At 34.9% G+C, this 20025-nt stretch overlaps 1 protein-coding gene across 2 annotated transcripts; it reads left to right on the forward strand.

Annotated features, from left to right (window-relative positions):
- Positions 1–3903: 3903 nt before the first annotated feature.
- Positions 3904–18566, forward strand: LOC135156375 (pituitary tumor-transforming gene 1 protein-interacting protein-like). Of its 2 annotated transcripts, none has more exons than XM_064108700.1 (6): positions 3904–4088; positions 10496–10551; positions 11634–11739; positions 13816–13927; positions 14672–14737; positions 15613–18566. In XM_064108700.1, the coding sequence occupies exons 1-6, from the start codon at positions 3989–3991 to the stop codon at positions 15770–15772; spliced, it is 600 nt and encodes a 199-aa protein (XP_063964770.1). In that variant the 5' UTR covers positions 3904–3988; the 3' UTR covers positions 15773–18566. The 2 variants fall into 2 exon arrangements, 1 of the variants encoding a protein (XP_063964770.1); XR_010295499.1 differs by having other exon boundaries at positions 3905–4088; positions 14672–14801; positions 14921–18565.
- Positions 18567–20025: the final 1459 nt, after the last annotated feature.

A 20025-nucleotide genomic window follows, 5' to 3' on the forward strand; every position in this document is an offset into this window, starting at 1 on the left:
ACGCATGACGTCAGTTTCACAATCTGGGGAACCCCCTTCATGTCCGAACGTATCATATTTGCCCATACAAACAACACAGAAATATAACTAGATTTTTGTCAATAATACTTTAAGAAATATTTTTTTTAATTCTTAGAATTTAATAATTCTACTAATGGAATTTTTTTGTAATTTTTTGACCTACATAAATCAATAATTTTATATTGTATACAATTGGCCACGGTTTCTGCGAGACGATCCGACCGATTTCGATGTTTGAAATTCGATACTTTACGAAATTAAGTATGATATCGATAGTACAGCCCCCCCCCCCCCCCCCCCCCAGTAAATTGCCAATTCGTCAACTGCCAACTACTGTAGTCCACTCGCCGAATGGTCTACTTGTTTTAAATCATTTAAATGCCATTTCGTTTCTGACCATTTCGTCTCATAGTTGGTCTGATATTAAAGGAGAATGAAACTCTTGGAGCAAGTTAGCTTTTGTGAAAGCAGAAAAATCAAAGAATAAGATCAACAAAAGTTTGAGTAAAATAGGACTAGCAATAAAAGAGTTATGAGCATTTGAATGTCGAGATCACTAATGCTATGGAGATACTCCCATTGGCAATGCGACCAAGATCTGCGATGTCACACACGTACAAATCTCCCATTTGGACACTGAAAATATACCCCAAAACGTCTCTTTTTGCTCATTCTAATCATATGACAAATGATTCATCAATGATATAATGTTGTGAAACCTCTGTACTTGTCATCTCATAATTAAGAACACCTCACCTTGTGATAGACTCTATAAAAGTGAGAATATAAGTGAAATAAGTACTAAAGTAATGAGGGAGTTGTACGTGTGTGACATCACAGATCTTAGTGATCTCAATATTCAAATGCTCATAACTTTCTTATTATTCATTCAATCTTCCTCAAACTTTCAACAATATGTTTCTTTGATTTTTCTCTTTGATATTGATTCAGCTGGTTTCAAGGGTTTCATTCTCCTTTAATTTTCATTCATTTTAGGCCTATATGGGCGAAATTGCTAATCGACCAACTGGTTATTAGACGAAATGGTGATTGGACGTGGTAATTAGACCATATGGATAGTGGACGAACTGATGGTATATACCATAGGCGGTACTGGGAATACTGGGGATGGGGCTGCATGGGGCCACAGCCCCGGTCACCCCCGGTCATCAAAAATAAAATATATATCACAATAAGGGCCCGTAACACAAAGGTTTATGGTTACACAAGACCATCGTTGCATATAAGCGCATTTTGCTCAGTATAGACCACGGAAATTTCATGATGCAGTAGGCAGACAAAGAACCAATCAGAAATTGATCTTTCAAATTAATGATTAACTGAATCACTTACATTGTGTAATGGGGCCCAGTTGGGTAAGTTTTAGGTGTATGTACACGTTTATTGAAAAAGGAGGGAGACTGAAGCCCCCATATGGAAAAATAGCGGACAGAAGGTCCTCGCTGCACGCGCGCACCCTTATAACACGCAGAATTCCCTTGCATTATACCCTTTTTTCACAAACAAATGTGTATCAAGGACAAGCGTTGATTCAGATAGAATTTCCGCCCCCCCTGAAATGAATGGTAACAACTTCTTGTCTTTTTCTATCAGATGACCATAATTTTTTTAAATTCAATTGGTGGGAAATATGGCACTTTATTACATTAAAATCACTAGAAACCATCCATAGTCAGGAATATGTATTGGGCACTAGCGTACCTACGGGGGGGGGGGCAGGGGGGGCACTCTGCCCCCCCCCCCCCCTGACGAGATTTTGAAGACCTTTATCTTTATTTTGTATTGATGACCCCTTTTTTTTTTTTTTTTTTTTTTTTTTTTTTTTTTTTTTGCTTGTCAAATTTTTGGGCGGCCAATTTTGCCCCCCCCTGTGAAAAATCCTAGGTACGCCACTGGTATTGGGATAATGGGTTTGGGGGACATTTTTATAGTACCCGGGTGGATTATATCCGTCGTCACATCGGTGGGTGGTGGTATCATGAATTTCCGCCCAGATTACAATAAAGGGCACATTGTAAGGCAAATACTCATGAAAGAACCATGGAGATTAGTTAATAAAAAAATAGGACACTTTTATCATCAAATCAGAGGAGATTTTCTTTGTGATAGTGATGTCCGAAGAGCAAACCTACACTCGTGACGGGTCCATTATGTATACGAGGGGTGCATCTTAGCTTACCACTGCATAGCTAAGTCTGAAAATTAAGTTTTGCTTATTTCTTTCATTTTATAATGATGTTTAAATGTTCAAAAAAAGATAATTCATGAAAAGTGACTCAAAATAATGCGAATCAACGCTGAAACATTATCTGTGTATACATTTTATCCCTCTGTAATGCTATTTCCCCCATAAAGCCGCAATGGAACATTCCGCACCACTAGTCATAAGATGATCGCGAGGTCTGCAAACGTCGTCTGCTATGTTTTTACATGTCCGGTACACTGCATACAAGTTTTCGATATGCTCCCATAGAGTTTGGTCCCTTTATTTCCTCAGTCTCAAAATTAATTTTAAATTTAATCAAATCATTTTGCAATTTGACTGGTCTGTTGGATGTAGGCCTATATCAAACTAAAAAAAAAGTTATATCATTTATAGGTTCTGTGGAAGTTCACCCTGACAAAAACTTTGCCGTAAAAAAAAAAAAAAATGATAACGAATATTGGTGCAGGTGTGCGGAATCCATTAAAGTTTAAGAAAGTTATTAGAATTTCAAGTTTGTGATTTGTGACGTCATAAACTAGCAGCTACCCCATGTTTTATGTATAAAATGCATTAATTTCATTCTTAATGGTTCAGGATGACCTTTTTCGTTTATGAGCGGGTGTGAAATGATTTGTGTATTAATATACTGAAGGTAAAATAAAAACCATTTTCAATTTTCTAAGAAAATGACTTTCCATTGATTTTTTTATCATGCGATATGAGCGGCTGCTCGCATGTGACGTCACAAATCAAATAATTAAAATTCTGATAACTTTTTTATTCATTGAAGGATTTTCCTCGAACCTTCGCCAATATTTTTGATAATTTTTACAATTTTTGTTGGGGTAAACTTCCCTTTTAATTTTTTTTATATGACGATAGAATTTTTCGTTTTGGTTTCTTCTTATTATCATATTATATGAAGACAAAAATAATTCTAGATTAGATACCAGTGGTGAAATGAGCAAAAAAATTGAGAGGGCCAGATATGACGTAGCAGGTAAAATTAATAAAAAGCGAGCGAAGCGAGCAAGCAAGAGTTTAGACATTTCTATTACCAATGTTGTGATAGATTTTGACGTAATATTCAGAAAATGTATCCTATATCATACATGCAGCTTCTCTCTTTACTTTTCTTTTCTTTCTCTTTTTTTTTTCTTGTTCTTGAAAAAAATGTGAGGCAAGCGCCCCATCTTTACGCCAGTGCTAGATCCATTCAGCCATTGGGGGAAAAATATGATCTAAGCCAAGTTATTATCCTCTCCCTGCCCCCCCCCCCCCCACCTGCAGTAACGCACGATCGAGCCAACAATTTTGATGGGGCAAAATTTCTAAATAGCTGCGGAGAGAGGGGGAGCAATAGTCTTCAAAAATCATGCCCTTTTGATACAAGAAATCAAATTTTCCTTTCCCTTTTCTCATTTTTTCTCCCTTTTCTTACGCCAGTGCCGCCCCCCCCCCCCCCCCCCCTTAGCTGCATTCAACCCCATAGAGATTGTTGCGTTATATCTCTATGATTCAACCACTGAACTGGAAATGGATTCAACCCATAGAGATATATACTATACATCTCTATGATTCAACCTGAACTTTTTCTTCCGATAATTTAGCCATCACTGGATATATCGGTATCCACCCGGAAGTGGTTGTATATCGTGTCGTAATTTTTATTCAGAATACATTTGCAGTGCAGCAATACAAGCAACAATAGATGTTTTCGTGAAGAAGAAACAACTCAAAATGGATAAAATTACGACATTATGTATATTTTCGATCACCGTTTGCTGTCTTTTAGTGATTGTCACAGGAACACCAACACCAACGCCAACTCCAGAAGACGGTTCGTTTTTCTCGACTCCCTAAATTTGTGTTTGAATGTATGATTGTCATGATTGATTGTGTGAGTTGTGACTGGAACTTGGATGTGGAACAGTCGTGTGATGTGATGTGCTGCTAGCTGCCTGCTTTGAGTGACTGCTGCATTATTCTGGCGCGATGTGTATTGTGCAATGGGGTTCACTTCATTTTCATAATCATGTAGTGATTTTGATGGTTTGCATGGTATGGTGATCATGTTGATGTTGTTTGTTAAAGGTCAAGTCCATCCCAGAAAATTGTTGATTGGAAATGATTGAGGAAAATCGAATAAGGCAGCGTAAGTTTTTAAAGCTGAAAATTTCATCAAAAGAAGTTTTAACGTTAACTTTATGGTGAGTTTTAACTGGTGTCTGGAGTTATGACAATTTTAAGTTTCGCTTATTGTTCACAAAACAGTTAACGTTAGATACTCAATATCAGTCAGACCGCAGGTCCCTATGCTAATGAGCAAAAAGGCCAGATTCATCCAAATCATCTCGTGGCTGAATCCTCCTCCTTGCAAAATCTCATGATTCGTGAGATTTTCTTTCTCTAAGAATTTACCTGTTTTACCCTCAAGTTAAATGAAATATTATTGCACCATCAGATAGAGTAAAAGTTACTCTTTCATATTGGTCATTTAGTTTGGATACAATATTTTGTTAAATAAGTAAATTTCTGGCCCGAAAATGTGCCTCAAAACTGAATTTTCTTCCCCTGTTTTCTTTTACAAATTGTGCAAAACTTTTTATTTTGAGCCTCAATGATATCTCTATCACCATAAAGCTAAGTTTCTGTACTTTCTCACAATGCCACTCTTTATATGCGGCACCTTTTAATCGGGTCAAGATCACACTTTTCCCACCAAGGTACAAGACGAGATTTCTGAAATTTTGTACTTGCATGAAATCCAGAGTTCTGATTGGCTGGATAAGGTTCACAGAACTACAGGCGCGGGGTATTTGAGGGGATTACCACATGGGAAGTGCGACCTTCCCACGAACCCAGGCACTGGGACCGTTGGAATTTGCCATTGTGTGGTCTCTTTGACCAATCAGAGTGCAGTATTCTTGTTTTCAAACTGCTTTATGTACTTGGCAAATGAAAAGTGTGATCTTGACCCGATTAAACCAATTCTTATTTTGAAACCTATATCATTTCAAAGCATACATATTCAGCTTTATCATGATATAAAAATCATTTGGGCTCAAACAAAAATAAAATGTGAAAATAGCAGCTTTTGTCAGGTGAAAATATTTATTTTGTAGCATATTTTAGATAAAAATTTTAACCTATATTACAAAATCTTTGAATAAATCCAAACACATGATGACCTGAAAGAATGATTCTTCCTCTTTACAATGGTACCAAATTCATGAAATTCGATGCACAATTAGAGCAGCAATGACCGAATGAAAAGAGGTGTTTTGGTCCGCATCAAGCTCATTAAATATGCAAAACATCTCAAGTCATGAATATCACTTGGATGAAAGAAGCCACTTTCTTGGGACCTGCAGTCTGGCTGATATACTAGTAGACCCCTATGCACAACTCGGTGATATGCAAATTAAAGAGTCAATGATGTCCCTCACTGAATTATACAAATACTTCAATTTTTACAGTTTATATAACAAGGACCAATTTGACTTAGAAATTAGATCAAAGATGATCTTAAATGAGGTTAAAGGTCTCCATGGTGGAGAGAATAATGGAATTTTTTATGGTAAACACCATGTATGTATGTATGTAATCCTGAAAAGTACTGTTAAATTCTTTCTTGATTGTATGTTAGCTCTGAAAAGAACTGTTATTATAGTTAACAACATTTCGACCAGCGTGTTCTGGTTGTGATCAGGAATGATGATCCACTTGAAAACTCGGGTATATACATGTAACCAGGTCGGTTATAAAGAAGTAATTAAGGTTGAGCCAATAGGAAAGCAGGAACGAAGAGGTACATTTGTAATTAAGGATGAAAGCAGGAGGATGGTGATTGGTCAGTATAACACTGAAAATTAGATGTAGATCTAGTAGGCCTAGACCTATTCTAGACTAGAGATCTATTTCATAAACTGTCACATGTTCAGGGAGGAATAAAATTTGTTTTACATGACAGTGAGGAGAAGATTAGAATTTTTCATATTTCATGTAATAAAATACAAAAGAAATAGAATCTAGTGAGTGGGTGACGTCATCAGTCTGCTCATTTGGATTTGCATATACCGACCAGGATGTGCATATAATTAGAATTATAATTCTATAACTGTTTTGCGAAATTAAACGAAACTTCAAAATATCATAATTTTCTTATTTTACATCCAATTTTGATGAAATGTTCAGTGTTATGCTTGGATCTTTCTCCTTTCATTCAAATCAACTTTTATAGAAGATGATGTGGAAGAGGTTCATCGTGGTGATGGATTCAGTAGAAGAAAAAATCAGTTGTCTCTCAATGGCTGTCTCCAACAATGTTTGATCCATCGTGAGACAACTGATTATTTCTTCTACTCAACTTTATAGAAGTTTGAAAATTCTTGTACATGTACTTTCTATTATAGGATCATCAAATTTTATAATTTTTGTCATTATCTAGTTTCAAATGGCATAGCTGATACATGTAGCTCTCTTGCTTCTGAGTTCTGAGCATAATGTGTTAAATGGGAGTCAGGAGGAATCAGAATGTAAAATTAAGGGGGGAATCTGAATATTTGTGTACAAAACAAGTTATGGAGTGTGGTCCACAATATCAACTGATTTGAAGCATGTTTACAAATTTAAGGATCTCCATCTACATGTAAGACTTTTCAGACTTTCATAACTTCAACCAATTTTAATGAAACATGTTTTGAAATTCCTCTCTCATTTTATTCTTTCCAACAAAATTGATCATCTTTTTGGATTTTGGTTTCCTATACATACATGTACAGTACATGGCTCAGATGGAAATAAAATTGGATTAGGAGATACAATACAGTACAGTACCTATATGTATGTCTTGGAGACTCCCATGTTGGAGATTGTCTCCAATACAGTAGTTGAGACTTTTGTCAATAATTTCAGTATCCATATTTTTTTTCTTTTTTACATATAGCTGATGTGCTACAAATTGAAATGATTAATTTGGGGGCAAATAAAAATTTGGAAAGCAGATTCCCATACAACACCTCTTTTTCACTATTACTTTAAAAATATTTATGTCCATTGTACTTTTACATGTATTTTGAACACCATTTCCTTATAGATTGTTTTGTTATCCACACAATCACAGATTTTAGTTTTCCTAGTGAAATATATACCCTTTTTTAATCATTTTAATGTTTTTGACACCCTTATCTTGAAAAAAGAGATCCTTTTTACATGTTTTTTGGTCGCGCATGGTATCATCTCATCAATGGAAGTACCCCCCCCCCCCCCCCGGCATAAGATTATTGAATATTATTAGGTACATCAAACTCAATGATCTGAGTGTGATCTGCCTCCTTTTCTGTGTGTCAGACTGCTGTGTGTACTGTGAGATGAATAATACCACTGACTAACTGATATTTTCCCTGATAGTCTGATACTATGGGCTCGAAAATAAAGTCATTATCAGATTTTTGAGAAGATGATTTGTGAAAGATTTCATTTTTTCCAACAGAAATGATTTTAAGTAACTGGCTTGACAGATTGTTAAACTGTCTCAATTTAATCTGCATTCCAAAATTAAACATCTTGCCAACCTCTCATACTTGAATCTATGTATACATACATGTAAAGCAAATTATGGAAAGTTGCTTTAGAAGCAACAAAATCATTGACGCAGATCTACATGTAGGTTTAATGGAATCAGGCAAGGCAAAGTGATTTTTTTTAATGATAAAAGTGTGTTGTTTAAAGATGGTCAGACATTAGTGTAAGTAGAGAAAGAAGATGCATACACATACATGTACATTTTCACATTAGTAATGACCATACCAAATTTTTAGACAGGCTATATTGGTGCTTACGTACGGTACATGTATGTACGTGTAGACTATGCTTTAATATTAATCATGTTTATGTAATACATGTACTGATGTACTTTAATATGTACAACTACATGTTGCTAGACTCAGTTGACAGACACCGGAAATGTGTGAAGTTCGGATTTATGCAAATTGCATTCATCCTGTGGGGATTGATGGACATGTACATGTACATGTAGCTCTTCACGATTTGTGTCAATGGTAAATTTTGATACCATAAAAACGTTATCACAATTAATGGCAGTGTTTACGATTTTCAGGGTAATTTTTCAAATGTATTTGATGGAAGTTTAAAAAAACAGACTTATCTTTTACAAGTCTGAGCTTGGTAGATAAAGATTTGATCTCTCATCTTGTACATGTACACTGTACATGTACCTGTACATCAAATATTAATATGTACAGAGCTCTGTGAACACGTGTACACACAATCACACATGCTGTGCTTTGATGCCACTTTTCAGACTTACATGTAAGCAGGGAATAATTTTACCAGTATCACATCGTAATTTGCTCCACATTTTTTAAAGACTGCTATGCATATTAAAGTCTTTTGTATAGCATATTTTTACATACACTGTAGGACTGTACATTACTTACATTTAGTTGAGAGCTTTTCTCTTATGACCAAAAATGCTATTCAAAGTTGTAAAGCAAAATTATTCCCTGCTAAAGTTTTTGGCAATAGAAAACATCTTTTCCACATTGCAGAAGAGTCATACTTTATAATTTTTAGACTTTTAAAAATTAAATTTTAAGTGGCATTCCTGTTTGAGTTACCGTTTTTCCATGATATACATGTAGCTTTTTTTCAAAAAGAGACAAAATGCATTTTAAGATACATGTGTAGTGTACAAGTATGTTTGGAAAACTAACTATAAAGCTGTTGTGAATACATTCTCTTTCCATTTCAAAATTTGATGGAACTTTAATATTATTTATAATGCTTTTTTCTTTTCCCCTATTTTATTCAAATTGATCATACATAATGGCCTATATGATGTGAATGTACATATGTACATGTTACTACCAACGATGTTTATGTTTATTAAGGAGATGTCTCAATTTGCTCATCATCGATGGAGGCCTACTGAGTCATGGCTTGATGACTCATCCATAAATAGGCAGTTACTGGATGCACTGACTGGCTACTTGTTAGAATCACTGCCCCCCCCCCCCTCCAATCTTTCAATTGTTCTTTCATGGTCTTATTTTCAATGGAACTGTCTGCACTACGTAGAATCAGCTTTAGTCTCACACTCAATAAAGTCAATCAAACAAAGTACTGTACATGTAGGTGTTGCATAATTAATTTCTCCTTTTGTACAGTGAGGTTTATTTATGATTTGGCAGATTTTTTGATGAAAATGGCCCATATTACATGTACAGCCAAAAGACAGTACATGTACATGCATCATCATCCAATGATCAATCCACACACCAATTACTTCATGCACATGTATTGTGTAATTCAGTTGAAATGTTTACATTTGATTTTAACGCTGATATGACTCAAAGCCTCAACTGGAGGCTACCCATTATACTCTGCAAAATACAGTTGACATGGCTGTGTGATAAACAGTAAACAAAACTGTGCACAATGGTAACAATGCCTATGTACATCGATTTCCCCTCTTATCAGCATTGTATTATAAACCTACATAGGTGTACTGTGTATTTCCAGGGCCCCTTGGTGTCTCACTCCCTTGTTAATAATTCAAAGGGCACTTTTATGGTGTGTGTGTGTTTATTACAGTTCCTGGTAGGGTTAAGGGGTGGGTATTAGGATTGTTTGCACATGAAATAAACAAATGTTCTTCCAAGTTCCATACACACATATATGTATACATGTATGTGTGAGCATAATGTTTAGTACAGTGTACATGTAGTCTATATGTACGCACAACTTCATGTAATTCTGTGCATGATGTACATAAAATCAGAACAATTTTGTAAAAAAAAATTGAATTACTTGATTATTAAAAAGTACATACACAGTATATGCTCAGTTTCTTAACATATTATGTAGCATATGTTGATGGGTTTATATCATAGAATGAAGAACACTGACTTTGTTTTGGACTTATGGTACATGTACATGTATATGATCAGAATGCATTCTTAGAAATAAATTGTCAGGTGACATGTACATGTACTTCCTGTGTGAGAATCGGTCTGGAACTCTGGATGATAAATTGCCCGAATGTGAGCTCATAGTAAATGTGTTTGATTTGTGATTTGTGTTGGTGATAAGAAATTGATTTTCCATGTGCATGTGGTTGTGCATAGTTTCAGAATAGCTGTTCATAGGAATAAATTAATTAGCATAAACACAGACAACATCCATCTCATTTTCTTTTTTTTTTTTTCTTCTTTATTCATGCAGAATGCCAAAGCCGAAATGCATCATGTGAACTCTGTTTAAAAGCTCCAAAAGCAAAAGTAAGTTTTTACAGTTTGTATACATCTATTTTTCCACTTTTTTGTCCTAGGAGGCCCCCCGCCCCCCCCCCCCCCCATCAGAATGAAATACACATGTAAAACATAACATAGTACTTGTTTTGTGCCATCATAAATCTTGGAGTAAGTGTAGTTCCTACTACTGATGGGGGGGGGGGGGACCTGTATGCTATTGTCTCAATTAATAACCGAAGCGGGACACATATAGTACAGGTATCGTCAAAATATCAATATACATGTAATCAAGGTGTGATATTTTTGAAATTATGTCATTCATCATGACTTTTATTCTAAGGTATTGACATGTGCATCAGGGGCCTGTTTCATATTTTTTAAGAACAAGTCCACCCCAACAAAAAGTTGATTTGAATATTAAAGAGAGAAAAATCCAACAAGCATACATTTGTAACACTGAATATTTTTTTCAAAATCAGTTGTAAAATAAGAAAGTTATGACAAACAAGGTTTTGTATTTTATTATGTATGAAATTTTCTAATTTTCTCATTAACAAGTGAAACCTCGATTAATTCCTCCCTGAGCATGTGGAATTTGCATTGTTTTTTAATACTATAAGGTTCAGTCAAGTTGGTCCTTATTGTCAAATCTGTAGAAAACAAAATATGGTATAATTCAAACAATAAAAAACAAATAGTAAGTGACATCATCAACTGTCTCATTTTCATGTCACTGAGTAGCGCATATCACTTTTTTTGTGAAAAATAAGCGAAACTTTAAATAATTAAATGTCATAACTTTCTAATTTTACACCCGATTTTGAGGAAATTTTCAACGTTATGATTGTTTGATTTTTCTCTACTTATTCAAATCAACGTTTTTCTGGGATGGACTTGGCCTTTAAAGAACTTTTGTATTAACTTGGCCATCCTTCTGCTGAACCCTGTTACCATGGTAGTTGCTATGATGGCAAAACAACCATGTAGTTTTAACTCTTGAAATCTGCCCCTGATCTACATCAGATGTAGCTTTTAATCATGAATAATACATACACTGTTTACCTTCATGTAGGTTTGATTCAATTTATTCTGTATTTCTTTCATTACAGTGTTATTACTGTCTGACAACCAACGAGTGTCGTCTTTACCCAGCCTCTAGTATCCTACCAAACAAAGAATGTGATTTGAGTCAAGCAAGATGGGGCACCTGCTTGAGTGAGTATTACTATAAATGGAACCCCCCCCCCCCCCCTTATGCTCTTTCTGAATAATTTCTATTTCCTACATACATGTATTCTTTTTTTCTTTCAAATTTCAGGTATGATTTTGTGCTGATTCTACTGAACAAAGCAAATTTATTGGTGATCGTAATATCTTGCATATTTTCAAGACAAAGAGCCCTTTAGCCTAAGTGTATTTTTCTTACTGCCCTTTCCCCTCTGCCCCCCCCCCCCTCTCATACCTCACATACTGCATTTCCCATATCTTGAAATCTTTAGGAATAATAAATGAGACTGATCAGTCTGTCAGTATAGTAAAGAGTGATTCATGATAATGGATGACTAATCCTTTTTTTCATCCAGAATTTATCACTAGGGGATATGAAAAAGGAATACTGAAGATCGCGCGCGAGTAAGGATATGTAAAAATATGTTCTTAATTCCTCTAATGATTATATATATTTCATTTTCATTTTAATTGGTATTACCAAAGAAATACATTTATGACCGTGACCCCTCTATTACAAAAAGACGGTTTTCATTTTGATTTCAGGAAGTTGTCTTTGACACTTCTGCAGGAAGTACCTTGACTGAAACTTACCCCCTCCCCCCCCCCACCCCCCAAGGAAAAAAAAATAAGAGCAGGATTACAGAACATTAGTAATACTGGGCGTCATTGAATTCCCCCTCTTAATCTACATGTACCCGTTAGTTCCGAAAAGAAATAAGTGACAACATGCTCTGTATGATAGCAAAATCATTTACATGTTTACATTTATATTATCTTGCACGACATTTCTCTAAAACTCAAAGCAGGACAAGTTTTCATACTTGTTCATGATTATTTGATCCTCAAAAGAACAGGAGCATAGGCTGTAAGCGTACAGTATGTAGATATGAAAATATGAACAACTCAATTTTTTTTTTACTTGCTCCCTTTCCCTGCTAAAGGGTTCGAAATTTGATTCCCGAGAGTATCTAATGATTGAAATGTATCTTCTTGAGAATGTTGCATTTCATTAATCTATTCTGTCATTACCGTCCTCATTCTCAAAGTCATTCCATTCTTATATCAAACACATTGGGAACCTTGCCGAGATTTATGCTGCTTATTCCTAAGATATTTCTATGTTGTACCAGGTATTCCTAATCTTCATGTACATGTATGTAAGATTTTGTTAAATAGTTTGTCAATATATTTGTTGTTTTTGTACTTGAATCAAGACATAATCTTTCAAGGATTGGTATTAAGCCCGAAAGCTGCATCTTCAGTCTGCTCTTCAAGCTACAGTATATCACTGCTTAGACTTCACTTCCTGCATGGAAAGTTATTTTGTACACAGTTAAATTGAGACTTTGAGATATTGCTGGGAATTTAATTTCTTCTTCTTAATATTCGCCTATGATGTGATTAATCTAATTTTTGTTTACTTTGTTCTTGAATGGAGAAACATCTTTCAAGAAGTGGTGACCTTGAAAGCTGTATTCAATGTACCCTTTCAGAAGGTCCAGTTATATTACGCTTTAGACTTCAAAGCCTGCACTGGATGTCATTCCATACGCATTAAATAGAAAATGTGAGACATTGCTTGGAATTCTACTTCTTGTATAATACTGCTAATCTTTGCGGATGATGTATTTGATCTCATTCTGAATTTTGTTCTTGAATAAAGATACAATCTTTCAAGGATCAGTGAGCTGTGTCTTTGATGTTCCTTTCCTCGGGTCCGATCATGCTTCATCTCTTGGACTTGTGTTATGGATTCAATCTATCAGTGATAAACTTGTTATCTTCATCCCTCATCAGTATCTTACAAATCTAATCATCCATTTTGTCATGTTTGAAGAAGTTTTTCAAGAACCATTGGTTATCTGTCATCAAACATCCTTTTTTTGTGCTAAATGTAGTAATCATTTCAGTCTGTTGCTCTTGCCACCAAGCTCGCTGTCTTAATTTTGTATTGATAATTTGCAACTCTAGTCCTCCAGTTACATATTTGTCAATGTCAAAAAAGTTTCTCTCAAGGATCATCTTCTTGATCATCTGTCCTTGTTTTGTTTCTTAATCCAGTAAACTTCGAGGCATTGATAATCTCAATGAGTGTGATAGCAGGATTGATCCTCATCGGAGTGCCTTGTGGAATCTACTGCTGCTGCTGTAGAAGTTCAGGGAACAGAGCAAAGTAAGTCCATCTTTAGATATATCATGTTCACATATGATCAAAGAACCTGGAATAACTCAGCTTTAGGGGCAACTCATCCTTTAGTACGAGCCAATGATAACACTTTCTTGTATATATGTCTGAAAAAAAATAGAATAGGGTATTTTTACTGAACACCCCCCAAATAGTTGATTGAAAAACCTGAAACTCCCCAAACTGAAATATTCAATTCAAATGGCACCAAACTAATACACTTCCTCCACTCCCTGTGGATCATTCCATTAAATGGTTAAGGTGAACTGATACCAGTGAAATGAAAAAATGCTTGAACTCTTTCACATTGTTATAAAACTTGAGAAAGAATAGGTCCTGGATACAGTCTAGACAAGACAATTTTACTTGCACATGGTCTTCAATTGATTGGTGAAAGCATCGTAGCCTAGTGGTTCTTTCTCGCACCTTTCACTCAGAGGGTTGTGGGATCAAATCCTATCACTGGCATTTCCTTCAGTAAGAAATTCATCCACACTATGCCGCATTCACACAAGGTGTATTATAAAATGGGTACAGAACCTTTACCTGGCAGTCTTTCATTCCTTGAAACCCTTGTGCATTAGGATGGCAGCCAGGATAGTTGCTTGGCTGCATTGGCCATGACAATAAGTGCCATGAGCACTCTGTAGAATGGATGCAAGCACTTTATGAGTTGTATTGATTTTAGTGTATGATTGATATCATAATGCAATTATTTTGTCTTTTCATCAGATGGGCTCGTGAAGACGCCTCACAGGAAAGGAAGAAGGAGGAAAGGAAAATGAAGCATGAGCAGAAGTAAGTCCAACACCCTTCTCTATAACCCTTATACGTCAGGGTTTTTTTTCTTCACAAAAGCAGGGTGCTACATAAGCACTTGCCCGAATGCCCGGGGCAAGTAAAAGTTAAAAGAGTCGGGCAAGTGTTTTGAAGTAAAGACCAAAACTGTTTGCCCGATTCGGGCAAGCAGAATTCTCACAGTAGAATGATAAAAATTAGGGTCAATATGATGTGATATTGACCCTAATTTTGGTCATGGCAGGCAACAAAAAATCACTTTGGAAAAAGAAATGCAATAACAAGGTAGATCAGTTCATGTCAAAAGAGAGAAAAAGGTCAACATTTGGTTTAAATAACTGCAAATCTTTCCTTTGAAGAGGGAAAACTTTTTTTTTTCCAAGGAATTTTTCGGGCAAGTGAAATAGATTTTTGGGCAAGTATATTCCAACTATTTAAAATTGTACTTGCCCGACCTGGTAAGTGCTTCTAAAAAGTTATGTAGCACCCTGCAAAAGCATTACAAATCTTAGTTTGTGGCTATCCCATATAGTTTATATATACATAGTTTATGTGAGTTGTCCAAGAAGTGTAGACTGTTGATTGTTTGTTGAAACCAATGCTTAAATCTGATGACTAGGGCGTAATATTAGATATGTCATTCGGATGTATGGAGCACCATATGAAACCCAAATGCATACATGTATATCTGAATTTCATGTTATCTGTTGCCTACTAGAACTGGATGGTCCTATACAACAGTAAAGAACCTAAAATGTATGGAAATTACAGAATTCAGTAGTAAATAGGTTTACAATTTTTGATACACAATTTTCATGAATTATATAGGCCTACAAGGTAATGCTAAAACCCACCCATTTTATTATCATCTAAAGGAAAATGGAACGCAAGGCCAAGAATGATGAAATCAGGCGTAAATACGGTAGGTGTTCTTTTCTTTACATTCTTGGTTCTTTAGGAACATGTTTCTCAAATATTTTTCATAATGATTCAAGAAATAAAAATTCTTGGAGATACGAAAAGTCATGGTTTTGATCCATGGGGTAAAAGGCACTTATTGTTAAAAAAACTTGATATCCTAAGACTTCTGTCCATCAAGTGATATTCAATATTTTGTTAATAAATATTATAAAACATGTAAAAATGCATGGAGTATGATAAAGCACTCTTCAGTTGCTATGAGTATTGCAAAGGTGCCTTTTTCATTTTTTTCATTTTGAAATTCAAGCTCTATATAATATCAATCCCTAAAATTGAAATTTTAGTGGGGAACAAAACATAATTGAGAAACAGGTTTCTTCAGAATGTTGCCTGTAAAGGCTGATTGTGCATTAAAAGAGTACTAACATATCAGGAGGTGTTTCACAAATAGTTGAGTTGATTTTCACATGAAATCATGCCAAAGTTCAAGTGAAACTATTGAAATTACTCTATAACCTCAATGGAAGATTTTGCAGTAGTAGACTCACTGAGAATTATTTTTTGCTCTGGCCAATGTTGAGATGTGTTAAAAACTTTGCACAATTGGAAATTATTTGCAACTTCACACTTTGTGAAACCCCTCCAAGGAATGAGTGTGGCATGGTATCTTGTAAATTGTATGGATTTCATGTAATTGAATTTAATTAAATTCATAATGAATGATTCCTGTATAGGAAATTTGCCATTGTTCCTTTTAGCATTGATTCTGAAGATTTAATCTTAGAGAGGAGAAGACCAAAGCATATTACCTTAATAATTCATGTCATTTTGGACATGAGGTGTAAATATCATGACCAAGATTCACAAAAACTCATTTAGTCATATTTATTTGATACATATTTCGAAGAATCAAAATATCACTTTGCCATGATGAATTCGATGGAAAGCTTAGTATTTGAAATCTTGCATTATTGTCATGATGATATGCACAGAAAATGACGTGAACGCACTGAAAGCACAAAACTTGTTTGCATTGTGTAAAAAAAATATGAATCCGTTCCAAGCAGTCAGAGTCCCGTTTTCGTATTTTTCAAACTGCATTCCTTTCCTTTCATAATTACGTGTACATCAAAATTTCAAAATCTACAAAAGCAGAGCTCTGCAAACACAATGATATCGTATTTCGTGTTGTTCAGAATGGGAATCCTTCTCATGTGATTTACAGTACATGCACAGGTTAACAACAATCATAAGGCGGATACATTAAACATTACTACATTTTCATATTAGAAATTATATAGAATTGTAGTCCAACCCATTCATTATTATGCAGGGTCATTAATCTCCAATAATTACATGTAATGCACAGTACCCATATTTCAAAAATCATACAGCAGCCACGGATAGAATATAAATGTCCATTTCACTATGAATTTTCTTTACTTGGATGTAATCCTTTATTCTGTTTGTGGTGAATTGAGTGTGAAGTGCCATTAATTCTGTGTATCGCACATCTAGAAACAGCTCATCTTTCTTTGTTTTTATATACATGTAGTGAAAAGCAACTCTCAGTTTTGTCTTTATTATACTCTCAAATACTAGCTTTATCATTTCAGATATTAGCATTCCATATATATATGTGCAACAGTTGTACACATAAACTTTCTCTGTTTGGGATTTATCATTTTCAGTATGAGCCTAAGCCTTCCATGATCAACTTATATACCATATATTCATACATGGCATATACTTCAGCATTTTTCTGCTCGTTATAGTGGGAATTCTATTTCATTTCATATATACATGTATTTTTCCCTTTACACAGGGAAAATTGCTTCCTAAAATATTCATATACAAACTATAAACTATAAAGGATGCTTAAAATTGCTACAAATCATACAATGTAATTTTAACTCCATAGAAAAATCTAGAGAAGCTTTGGTACATGTATTATACAAGACAATATGTAATATATGCATGCATTTATAGGTATATCAACTTAATTACTTGCAGTACTCTAGTCTTTAACTTGTCAATTCTACTTTTACATTCCCATCCTCGTCAAAATATTTGGCAGTCTGTGTGTAAGCTATCTCAAATCTGAGATTAGGAAGTTTGTCTCACCTTTGTAAAGAACCTAAGTGTGCAATATCCCCTTCAAACATTGTTTCCCCTTGCTCTTAATAGTAATAGCACATTGTATATTCTCATAAAAATGAGGGTACCTTTAAACTGGGGAAATTAAGAGTCATCACAGGTTATTACAGGTGGTTTAAACTTTGAAGCACATACAAAATGGTTTCTGTATGGGGTCTGCCTACTGCATTCACAATGGGGTTGAATATGTACACTACCCTCAGAAGAAGTGTGGGTTTGAGTCATAAAACAACAAACTTCTTGGTGATTAATATTCTTCAATACAGGAATAATTTTGTCTTGAAAAGCAGGAGGGGGTGCAGTTACGATGCACTCTGAGCGAGTGAAAGTATATAAAAAGAAGAATATAAGCAGTGAAAAGAAGTGAGAAGTAGTGTTTGTTTGTCTTGATGAGTATATATAGTGAACTTTCACCCAGCACCCCTTTGTAAAATGATGCGTTGCAATATTACAGGAATGAGATTGTCCTCAGAAAATGACAGCGCCAAAACTTCAAAGGCCTCAAACTTTGGTTTATAAAAAATATATAATACAAGGTTTTCAAAAATAACTTTTTGAAGTGTCAAAAAAGTTAACAAGTAGCCCCATTCTTAAAATATTGATGTGATCTGTGCAGTTGTTGATGCCAAATTCATTGTTTTGAGCCAAGGATTTTCAAACATTGAAGCTAGTTCTAATTTTCAGACCTCACATGCGCTGTACATAAAGTGTAATCATGGATAACTTGTATGCTTGTTTCATGTATGTCAGTAAAAAAAAATCAATGAATAAAAATTTCAGTGCTTTTTTAGCACACCAGACATATTTTGCTACACTGTATCACATTTGACATTGGACCTGATGAGAATTTCCAGGGCTAATTTTATTTTTCCAGGACTCTTTTGGGCAGTTTGGGCCAAATTTGCCAATTATTCCCCCCCCCCCCCTGTTGTACATGTAGTACCTGTATAGGTACCCAACTTTTAAGTACCAATTACAGTATATGCATGCAGGTGAACAGAAGGAATCGGCCCATCTGTTATTGATGGTATGTATTGAACCAGAAATAACGTCAACATCTAGAGATCAATCACTCTTTGACAAAGAGGGTTCAAACTCCAAAGATCTTGCTATCAGTTTCACAGTGCGTTTGTACAGAGGAAGTATTACCTGACTCCCAAAAAGGAACATCATGAAAGGAACTAAACTTTAAGGAAATAAGGCTAAAGAGATCAAATTATTACTTGTTTCTTTCCTGCATACACTGTAGAAAATAATGAATTGATCATTAAACCACAATACTTGGAAACCAGTCTACATGCATTTACTTGTTGCTATGCCTGGCAAAGCTATGACATGCTTTCATGTTATCAAGAACAATGTACATGCTGAAAATGATATTTGTAAACAGGTCTAAAACACACCACTGATCTCAAATATCACTTTTCACTTTGTTAATACCCCCAACTACATGTCAGACAATTTGGTATTCAAGTATTAAATGTCAACTGTGATGCATTTTGGCAAACTTGATGTTCAAAACATAACAGTAATAAGTCTGAATTTTATCACAGAAAATTTTATAAGATTCAGAACAAAATAATTACACACAAGGCATCCAAAATTGTTAATAGAATTTACCTTTTAATAAAACACTCCTCCCCTTTCCATTCAAATATGTCATCATGGCATATAACTTTATAGATCTATGTGTTTGTTTTTATTTTTCAAGAATTAGTTTTACCTCATTTTATTCCTGATTTTAAAACTTAGTATGGACCCATCAGTTTATGAGTCAGTTTGTATTGTCATTTGACTGTGACCGTGACAAGAGAGTCAACACTAAACTCACTCTGAAAGTTTACATATTCATTTTATTATACGCGTCATGGCATCATGACTATTACAACAAGGGACTTGGGTAATTCTCACTATCTTGAAACAATGTCTGAGTAATGTAATCATGTGATCAATGTTACTTCCATGTTTAGAATACATGTATGGTGTTTTAGAGGGAAAGGGAGGCTTTCTTTTGTACCATCATGAGCAAATACAAATTTACTTACATGTACATTGTGCCATTGATTGAATTAGCATTTATGCATGTTTTCGAACTTATTAAAGCTGATCTGATTTTTAAATGGTAGAGGGATTATATTAAAATAGCTTTGCATTACCGGTATTTTTTTCTCAGATCAATGGGACAACAGAAATCTCTGACTTTTATAGAT

The sequence above is a fragment of the Lytechinus pictus genome, chromosome 13, assembly GCF_037042905.1.
Source record: "Lytechinus pictus isolate F3 Inbred chromosome 13, Lp3.0, whole genome shotgun sequence".
Lineage (NCBI taxonomy): Eukaryota > Metazoa > Echinodermata > Echinoidea > Temnopleuroida > Toxopneustidae > Lytechinus > Lytechinus pictus.

What these genes read in the sequence shown, in the direction of transcription:
- LOC135156375 (XM_064108700.1), top strand. Translation starts at nt 3,989, where the DNA reads ATGGATAAAATTACGACATTATGTATATTTTCGATCACCGTTTGCTGT. An exon ending in AAGATGGGGCACCTGCTTGA is followed by an intron (nt 11,740 to 13,815) that starts GTGAGTATTACT and finishes TTCTTAATCCAG; the next exon opens with TAAACTTCGAGGCATTGATA. An exon ending in AAAATGAAGCATGAGCAGAA is followed by an intron (nt 14,738 to 15,612) that starts GTAAGTCCAACA and finishes TATCATCTAAAG; the next exon opens with GAAAATGGAACGCAAGGCCA.